We start from the raw sequence: 10,378 nt of genomic DNA, 5'->3' as shown, positions 1-10,378 counted from the left end.
GCGCACAATGTTCCTGAAGGTCGGCAATGGTCTTCCTCGGTCACGAGTGGACGGCCATCATGTATGTATGTATGTATGTATACAGAGAGAGAGTGTGTGTGAGAGAAAGAAAGAGAGAGGGAGAGAAAAGGAGAGAGAGAGAAAGAGAGAGAGAAAGAGATTATTAGAAAGTGTTTGCCATGGTGTTATCAGAAGGTTCATCACTATTAAAAAAATTACAGAAACCAAATAAAGTACAGTAAAGCCTATTTGCTGACACAATGTGGCAGTCCAACGCAGGACGATGTTACTACTTTTTAGCTCCAGGAAAACATTTTTTCCAGCTGGCTACCAACACTGTCATTAATAGCAAATGAAGCAGCTAGATACAAGCAATTTTGATAATTTAATGTTTAATTGTAGGAGTTGCCATTTAAGAAGCCACTTTTTCTTGAATCATAATTAAGGTCCCAATTCCTGCTCATTTGTAACCATTTCATTCTACCTGTGTCTCCGTTGCTAACCTCACCTTATTACACACCAACGTCGTCTGCTTTGTAATTTTCAGTACAACTGCAGCATCAGCAGCAATAATAGTATTGCTGTTGTCTAATTATTCTCACTTGAAAGGATTCACTTCCTTCATAAGAATGGCAAACTCCCTGTTAACATATCAACACACCAACAGCGATTCCTGTTTCTGCCTCCGTCTGTCACCTTGTTTTTCTCTGTTCCTCCTCCTCCTACATCTTTCTCTCATTCCGTTCCGTTCTATTTCTCCATGTACCGCCATCAGGTGAAATTTCGAAGGTGCAGTCAATGTTCACTGTCTAGCACAGTGTCTTTCACGGTTGTTCTGCATTGTACCACTGACAATGTACGAACACGCAACTCCCTGAACCGAGAGGCGAACACCTTGTTCACATATCCATTGCCAGCCGCTTCTCACCACTGCTGCTGACAGTGTACGTATGTAGGTGATGGTGATGACGATGATGGTGATTATTGATTATTATTGATGCCACTGCCACTGTTGCTGCTGAATTGACGCTGTTGATGCTAGAATCGTTGTCGTTTTAAGCACAGCCATCTGGTTGTCGTATATATATATTCCCAGTTTGTTTGTTTGCCGTCAATGTTGTTGATGTGGCAATGTTTAGTTTAACCACAGACGAAGTCGAGGATTCGGAATCTGGTGATTTCTTGGGCTACCGCAGACAAGGTTCTCCTTCTCTCCGATCTCAATGTACCTGCTGCCGTGTGAAAGTTCACTGCAGGTAGATACATTTTCACCTATATTCATTCATTCATTCACATTATTTTCCTTATTCCCTTTATAGAATAATCGTTAGTTATTTGTACCCCTTATTTAGACAAAGCATAGTAAACAAGAGAGATTGAACTCACGTTGCAATTACACGAGTTTATCAGAGAGGAAATCAAACACTTCTTTCTTATTTACAGTAAGGAAATATTATAATGTGTAATAAATTTATACATTGTAAATATTATTTCTATGAATATTGTATAATGTCTGTTTTGACTATGAGTGTTCCAGTTGAATTAGGTATTCATTGAATTACAAAGTGGCTGAGCCTTCCACAGACACTTGTACTTTTAATGTAATCTTCAGACAGGATCATCGTGACACAGAGGGCGACAATACTGGTCCCCTTTGTATTACAGGTACATTTCGTCCGCTGGGCTTCCATACAGTTTCTATATACCTAATTTAACTATCGAAGCTTGTCTCGCTTCAAGGCTATATAAATAAAAGACACATATCTAAAATTCCACAAAGATCGATCCCAAAACTTCATGATTACGGAGTCCTTCTTAATCACTATCCCTTTCCCCCGTCTCACATCAAAACATTTCGATGGCATGTTCGTTTTCTACTCATTGTTTTGTAACGCATCTTTATTGAATTTCGTTGACTTTGTTATATGGAGTGTTGTTCTCCTGGTCACCTCTGATCGAACAGATTTCTCATCAAATACGTTACAGCCGCAACCATCTCGTCAATTTTAGGATTATGTAGGACTTACATAATCTCATGTATCATTTCCTTATTTAAGGGGAAAGGGTGTGATTTATGGGGAGTTTAGCTGTTATTTCTAGCAAAGTAAGGGATCACATACAGACTCCCATATTGGATCGTATGGGATTTGAAACCTGATATATTCACTGTATCGTATTGTCATTTTGGTGAATTTATTACATAAAAAAATTATACTATTACTACCTTTTTGTTTATTCTTCATAGTTGCTGTTTCGCTATTATCTGTATCTCAATGCTTGGGTTCAGAAAGCGGCGAGCTGGCAGAAACGTTAGCACTCCTGGCGAAATGTTTAGCGGTATTTCGTCTGCCACTACGTTCTGAGTTCAAATTCCGCCGAGGGCGACTTTGTCTGTCATCCTTTCGGGGTCGATTAAACAGTACCAGTTACGCACTGGGGTCGATATAATCGACTTAATCAGTTTGTCTGTCCTTGTTTGTCCTCTCTGTGTTTATCCCCTTGTGGGTAGTAAAGAAATAGGTATTTCGTCTATCTTATGTTCTGAGTTCCGTCGAGGTCGACTTTGCCTTTCATCCTTTTGGGGGTCGATAAATTAAGTACCAGTTGCGTACTGGAGGTGATCTAATCGACTGGCCCCCTCCCCAAAAATTTCGGGCCTTGTCCCTAGAGTAGAAAAGAATGTTTGGGTTCAGAAAAATAAATACGCATACGCTTACACTCATACAAGTGTGTATGCGTCTTTTGAGTACATTTAAACATATTTCCGTGTGCGGTAAGAAGATTACTTCATAACCACATGGTTCCTGGATCAGTCCCACTGCATGGCACCTTTGGAATGTGTTTTCTACTATAGCCTCAGGCCAATCGAAGCCTTGTGAATGGATTTGGTAGACGGAAACTGAAAGAAGACCGTCGCGCGTGTGTGTGGGGGGGTGTCCACCACCGCTTGGCAACCGGTGTTGGTGTGTTTACGTAGATTCATATAACAAAATTTCCTTAAGGCAGTGCCCCAGGATGGTCTAGTGACTGAAACAAATAAAAAATATAAAAGATATATACCAGCTCCTTACTTCCATGCTTTCTTTGCACAAAATATGAGTATACATACACACCAGCCACTGTCCCATGCTACTACACTCTCATGCTTGCACACCTCTACCCATACACATACACCCAGAAAAACCCCACATACACATCTTTTTCTTTGGTCATGCTGCTTTTGTGGATTCCCATGACTCTGAAGCCATCAAATTCCCTTATTATGAATTTGAATTGGGAGCTTGAGGCACAGTGAATCTTTCATTAACTGGTATATATCTTTTATATTTTTTATTTGTTTCAGTCACTAGACCATCCATTAAGGAAATTTTGTTATATGAATCTACATAAACACACCAACACCGGTTGCCAAGCGGTGGTGGACACCCACACCCACATACACGCGCGACGGTCTTCTTTCAGTTTCCGTCTACCAAATCCATTCACAAGGCTTCGATTGGCCTGAGGCTATTGTAGAAAACACCTTCTAAAGGTGCCATGCAGTGGGACTGAACCATGGATGCCACCTCTATGGATGTGTTGCAGTTACTCTCTTGATAGAGCTTGGTGATTCTGACCATTGATCTTCATGGATTCCTCTCCTTAACTTCAATGTAAGAAGCACCATTGGTTCATTTGAGCTCTTCCACCACCTCTTCACAATCCGCCATGCTGCACTTCCATGGTTTCGCCATATACCTGGTAGGGTGGCTGAATGGGTGCTTTACCTTGAGAAAGGGCAACACATAACTATGCAGGGTACAGTTGTCACTCCATGAGGTATTTTCAAAATACCTGCTTACTTGAACAAAATACTCACCACCCTCCGATACACATCTCAATACATGGGTACCCTACCTATACATGGATCTTCACCCCTTTCACTTTTCTAGAATTACCTTTCCATTAAACCATTATCCTTCTTGCCTGTTCATTTTTTTCTTTCACCAACTGTTTTCTCTCTTTCACTCTCCTTATTTTTATTCTAATTTTTGTGGCCGTAGCCAGCACCGCATCGACTGGCCTCCATGCTCGTGGCACGTAACAGACACCATCCAATCATGGCCGTGCCAGCCTCGCCTGGCCTCCGTGCTGGTGGCACGTAAAAAACACCATATGTGCGTGGCCATTCGCCAGCCTCGTCTGGCACCTATGTCGGTGGCGCATAAAAAGCACCCACTACACTCACAGAGTGGTTGGCGTTAGGAAGGGCATCCAGCTGTAGAAACACTGCCAGATCTGACTGGCCTGGTGCAGCCTTCGGGCTTCCCAGACCCCAATTGAACCGTCCAACCCATGCTAGCATGGAAAGCAGACGTTAAACGATGATGATGATGTTAAGATTATTTCCCTTTCTTTTTAGTATTAAACTAATACAAGTCTTGTTAAAACTTGTCCTCCTGTGTTGTCTTCTGTTTTTTTGTGTGTGTTCATTGCTTTCATAATGCCACAGAACCTTGGTTTATGAATTTGATTTCTTCCTGAATGTCATTTATCATCTGAAATGTTCATAAACCTAAACTATTTTTCCCATAGTAAATTCAAGAGAAGGCACAGTGAATTCAAGCAGGGATGTGCACTGAGGAAAGTTAGATAGTAACTGATGGTCTCCCTCTGATATTCCTAACTTGTTGCCAATTGCTCATTTCTCAAGACACCATTTGTCACCTAAGATGTTTTTTCTTCAAAATATTGTTTGTAAAATGATTTTTTCATGGTAAGAAGCTTTCATAAACCAAAGTTCCATACATATTTTGTGTGTGTGTGTGTGTTTAGAAGGTTGTTATGGCCAGTTAGAGAGTGACCATTGGTTTCACATCTATAAAGTGCTTAGCTGTATAAGGGCCTTGTCAGCCTCTGGCTTGAGGTACATAATGTCTCTACAACTAGAGGGAGGGATACATCATGATCAGTTAGTTTCGTAAACAAAAAAATTCTGGAACAAAAATATTGGACAAGGTGGAGTTATCCTCCTTAATTCAGTTCCAGTTGTGTCCATGACAGACCTACTGAAGTTGGTTGCATTTCCCTTGTCGGCACATGAATTTTCTCTGATGAGGGTACTGACTAAACATCTCTTTTTTGAAGTTTAAAAAATCCCCAGATCAAGTGAGTTTTTCAGGATTCTTGCTCTTTCAGCCAAGCAAAGTTTACATCGTTTACTCCCATTGAAGCACTATCCCAGTTATTCTAGGAGCATCCATTTAATTATGTATTATGTATCCTTCTCTTTTAAACACCATAAGTAGCTGGTCAGGAGTGTGATGTTGTGCCTCTCTGGTTTGCTAAAGGAGGACCTGTGATTACAAAGATGATGCTTGAATGGGCCACCTGTAGAACTGACATATTTTCATGTATGTGCCCTTAAGCTAGTGGTGCATCACAGCTGCTCTTATTGTTATTATCGTTGATATTACTGTTGCTGGTGGTGATGCTGATGTTGCCACTATTGTTGGTATCACTGCCGTTATTGCTGGATGTGTTGTTGTTGCTGTTGTAGCTATCCCTATTGCTGCTGCTGCTACTTGATGCACTGCTGCACCACTGCCACTGTTGTTGTTGTCAGCAGGTGTGTTAATGGTGTCATTGCTCTTGTTGTTACCAATGCTAGTGGTGGCACCTTCAGAGTGGCATTGACCCCCTCCACTAGGCACTTATTGTTAACCCTGTATGAGCATCCTACCTCTGCACATGGTTTAGGGGTGCTCACTAATATTTCTTTTTAACACTGGTCACACAGCTGAAAGAATCCTTTAAGTTGTGTCTATTAAACAAACACCTTTATCTATGTGATTGTGTGAAGTGTTTGTCCACTAATCTAAGAAATATCCTTCTCATGCAAATCTTGATGTTGAGTGAGAAGGATGGGGCAAACCAGATGACTTTGCAGTGGGGCTTCCTTTTGTGGGTGTTAGGATGTGGCATATAAGAGATATGGTCCTTAAACCCACGAGATGCCAAAATGTCATTGTAATAGGAGTTGTAGCTTCAAAAATTTCTTTATAAGCAGACGTGTTCAAAATCCTCCTACTGACACCTTTCTCTAGGTTCTTGAACACATTAGGTAGGTGGTAGGAGGTTGTGTTAATGTATAACAGGCTTTTATTTGGTTTGTGGTAGGTCTTGTATGAACAGGAACCCAGGTCCAATGTAAGTTAACAGCGGTAAGGTTAGTGTCAAATGCAAGTTAGTTCTTTCCTAAGTCTGGTGTGCCTGTTAGCACCTCTAGAGATAGCTAAAGCATCATCTCTGTATAGATCAAAAAGGACTGATGGAAACTTCTTTGTTAAGATGTCCAGTATATACAGTCCTATGAAATTGCAAATATCTGTGCTGACAAATGCTGCCATTGCCATATCGAAGGAGCTTACTGGGTCATTTTGTTTGACCCAGGCTAAACCTTTGTTGAGTTCACACATACACACTACAAACACACATATATGTATATATATGTGTGTGTGTGTGTGTGTGTGAGTGTGTGTGCATATGTATATATCTGTATGCTTGTATATCTATGTGTATATGTATGGGTGTGTGTGTGTGTGTGTATATGTATATATATATATATATATATATATATATATATGAGAGAGAGAGAGAGAGAGAGGAACAGGTGTCTTGCTATAGAGGAGATTTATAGCTATTCTTGCTGGAAAGAGAGTGAAGAGATGGTGGTTATGAAGTGTCAGGATATACCCTCAAGGGACAAGAAGGTGAATACAAGAGAGTACAGACAGAAAGGATGGATGAGTAGATAAGTTTCTGGAGAGTGATAGGTGCTAAGAAATGGGGAAAGAGGTGAATGCTGTAAATAATGAATTGGAGAGGGCCCCATTGGCTTCCACAGCCTGATATCTTTTAAGAAGTCATGTAATCACTCTCCTAATTTTCCAACTATGCTGGGTCCATAGCTTGTGACATATCATCCTGTGATCAACTTTATCAAAAGCCTTTACAAAATCGAGATATATCACATCCATGTTTGAGTGATTCATTAATTGTTTTAACACCCAATCATAATGCTGCAGAAACTGTGTAAGGCAGCATCTTTCTGAGCAGAAGTCATGATGGGTGGGAGGGAGAAAGTCATAATCTTCTAGGAATATGATCAGCTTCCTCTATGACTTTACTGACATATGAGGTTAGAGAGAAATGCCTCTAATTTTTAACATCTCTTCAGCTACTTTCTTTATGGATAGAAGATATTATGCCTTTCTTTAACTTTCTAGAGCTGTGGCGCTGAAGAACTCATCAAGCATAGCTATTTGTGAGTGTCCCGATGGAGTTGTGAAAACACTTTTGTATTGCACATTCAGTATTTCACTTATCTTCTGTGGATCTGCAGTTGGTGAGCTTTTTTCTTCGAAGTAGACTCATTTGCAAATCTATAGAAGGCTTTAGAGTTTGTATTTACATTTTTTACAGCCCTGGCTTCTTTTTGCCCTCTCCTTTTCATGGAAGTGTTTGAGTTCACTTTCAACTTCAAGCAATGTTTGCTTGAGATAAGATTCTTCACTATCCTTTACTGACTCATTTAGATGGTTTGGCATCTTTGCTTGTCATTTCGTTAGAATCTTCTGATCCCTGGGAATTTTGCTCTTCTGTATGTTTGACATTTTCTCTGGAGCAGACTTACTGCATATGTCATGCATTAATATCATAAAGTACTGTAGCTTTAGGTCAACATCTTGCATAGAGAGACTGGTAGACCAGTTTTGTTCCATGATCTATTTCTGTATACCCTTTCAATCAGCTTTATGAGAGTTCAGTCTGGAAAGGGATTGGGTGCTTCTATTAGCCTGCATGTCTGCAGTTTTGTGCAGACTATACATTGTTAGTTCTACTAAGTCATGGTCTGAGAAAATCATTGGTGTCACCTTAACATTATGGATGAGCACCATGTTATTTGTGAAGTAGAGGTCCAGAACATTTTTACCTCTTGTTAGGTGGAGTACTGCTTGCTCCATGTATAGTATGTTTGTGAGGTCAAGCAGAGACTCTGTTTGTCTCTGTTCATGCAATGACATACCCGAGGCAGCATTCAGGCCATTTGACATTAGAGAGGTTTAAGTCTCTTAGAAGAAGTATATGAAGGTTGCCATCTAGGTTGCTTAATACTTCTTTCATCTTTTCAAGGCTCTCTTTGAATGAGTCCCCATGATTTGGAGCATCTTATGGAGAAATGCAGTGCATATTACCATTTTGATCTGTTTAATGTGTACTACCAGAGTGTCACAAAAGGAGTTGAGTGTGATAGCAGGACAACAAGGGTGACATCTTCCCAGATGAATATTACAACTCCACCATGAGTTCTTTCTTCCCTATCAGTTCAAAATACAACATACTTTGGTATGTGTATCTCTTTGCACTGGTGGGATGTTACAAGGCCCCTGACATTCTGTAAGAATACTTGTTGTGTAATATATGTATCTCCTTTTTGTCTGTCTTCATCTCTCTCTCTCTCTCTCTCTCTCTCTCTCTCTCTCTGTATATATATATATATATATATATATATATATATATATAAGGTTAGCTGAGTTAGTGGTATAGCTGTCTATGGGACAGATGTATCCATTACACTATTGGTATATTACCTATGTTTAACCATGGGTATACATATGCAAGCATATTATGCTCATAAATTACAGGTAAAGACAAGGATAAACATGAGTTTATCAAGAATCAAAATTTAAAGAAGACAGAAAATGGAGAAATACTGATGAACAACAATTGACTTACATCAATTATTATTTATTAATTCAATACAAATAGACTGCATTCCATCTAACAGCTCTTTCTGCTTCCAATGTTGTATGGTATCACCATTAATATTATAAATATTTTAGCATATCACTGGCAATACCATACAACATTGGAAGCAGAAACAGCTGTGAGATGGGATGCAATCTATTTGTATTGAATTAATAAATAATAATTGATGTAAGTTAATTGTTGTTCATCGATATTTCTCCATTTTCTGTCTTCTTTAAATTTATATATATATATATATATATATATATACAACAGGCTTCCTCACAGTTTCTGTCCACGAAATTCACTCACAAAGCGTTGGTTGACCTAGGGCTAGAGTAGAAGACACTTGCTTAAGGTGCTGTGCAGTAGGACTGAACTCAAAGCTGTCTGAGTACAAATGAAGCTTCTTAACCACAGAACCATGCTTGTGCCCACTCAATAATTGTCATTCATTCAGGGACAAAGTGAGAAAAATTGTGAGAGAAAAAGAATTAATCTATGTCATCAATCCCTAAACTTGACCCAAGTACCTTTATATCATAAACCCTGGAGGCATGAAAGAGAACGCTGACCATGGCAGGATTTGAACTCAGAATGTAAAGAGCAGGAACATATACTGCATGGCATTTTGGGGCACACTCTAATAATTCTACTCATGCACTGGCCTTCCATAGTTACTGATATCAAAGGTGTCTTTTAAGGTGGTGAGCTGGTAGAATTTTTAGCAGTCTGGGCAAAATGCTTAGTGGCATTTCATCTGTCGTTATGTTCTGAGTTCAAATTCTGATGGGGTTAACTTTACCTTTCATCCTTTTGTGGTTAATAAAATAAGTACCAGTTGAGAACTGAGGTTAATAATTATCAATTAGTTGATTATTGATAATTATCAATAAGTTAATTATTGATAATTATCAATAAGTCGATTATAATTGACTTATCCCTTTCCTCAAGATTGCTGGCCTTGTGTCAAAATTTGAAATTGAGATTAAAGATGTTATTTATGGTTAGTAATAATGGTTAATAATAAACCTTTCTGCTATAGGCTCTAAACCTGAAATTTTGAAAGAGGATTGTTGATTACATCAACCTCAGTATATGACTGGTACTTATTTTATCAACCACCATGAGAATGAATAGCAAAGTTAAACTTGGCAGCATTTGAATTGAGAATGTAAAGCATTTTATTCATTGTGGTAATGATTCTGTCAGGTTGGCACTTTATAATGGCTAATAATGATGTCTGTTATGGTTAATGCTAATGAGTTAATGAAGGCAGTGAACTGGCGGTGTTGTTAGCACAGCAAGCAAAATGCTTAGCAACAATTCGTCTGTCCTTACATTTTGAGTCCAAATGTTACCAAGGTTGACTTCGTCTTTCATCCTTTCGAGGTCTATAAAATAAATATCAGTTGAGCACTGGAGTAGATGTAATCGACTTACCTACTCCCACAAAATTGCTGACTTTGTGCCAAAATTTGAAATCAATATTAAAGGCGCAGGAGTGGCTTTGTGGTAAGTAGCTTGCCTACCAACCACATGGTTCTGGGTTCAGTCCCACTGCGTGGCATCTTGGGCAAGTGTCTTC

General features: G+C 39.3%; 1 protein-coding gene across 4 annotated transcripts in view; it reads left to right on the top strand.

Moving 5' to 3' along the window:
• The first annotated feature begins 736 nt into the window (after positions 1 to 736).
• The window catches only part of LOC115221479 (AMP deaminase 2-like), a 126,072-nt gene continuing 116,430 nt past the window's right edge, over positions 737 to 10,378 (top strand). For 2 of the 4 annotated variants that reach the window (XR_005002866.1, XM_029791670.2), the window contains exon 1: positions 737 to 1,256. Coding sequence is in view for 1 of the 4 variants with exons in the window: in XM_029791670.2 (XP_029647530.1) it covers positions 1,132 to 1,256 (125 nt within the window). In the remaining 3 variants the exon portion in view is untranslated. Of the gene's footprint in view, positions 1,257 to 4,684; positions 4,715 to 10,378 lie in introns of those variants that run through there. The other 2 variants (XR_005002867.1, XR_005002868.1) reach the window with 2 other exon arrangements.

This window comes from Octopus sinensis, linkage group LG18 (genome assembly GCF_006345805.1).
Source record: "Octopus sinensis linkage group LG18, ASM634580v1, whole genome shotgun sequence".
Classification (NCBI taxonomy): domain Eukaryota; kingdom Metazoa; phylum Mollusca; class Cephalopoda; order Octopoda; family Octopodidae; genus Octopus; species Octopus sinensis.
Note: the sequence above shows the minus strand (reverse complement) of the source record. Positions and strands in the feature narration are given on the sequence as shown.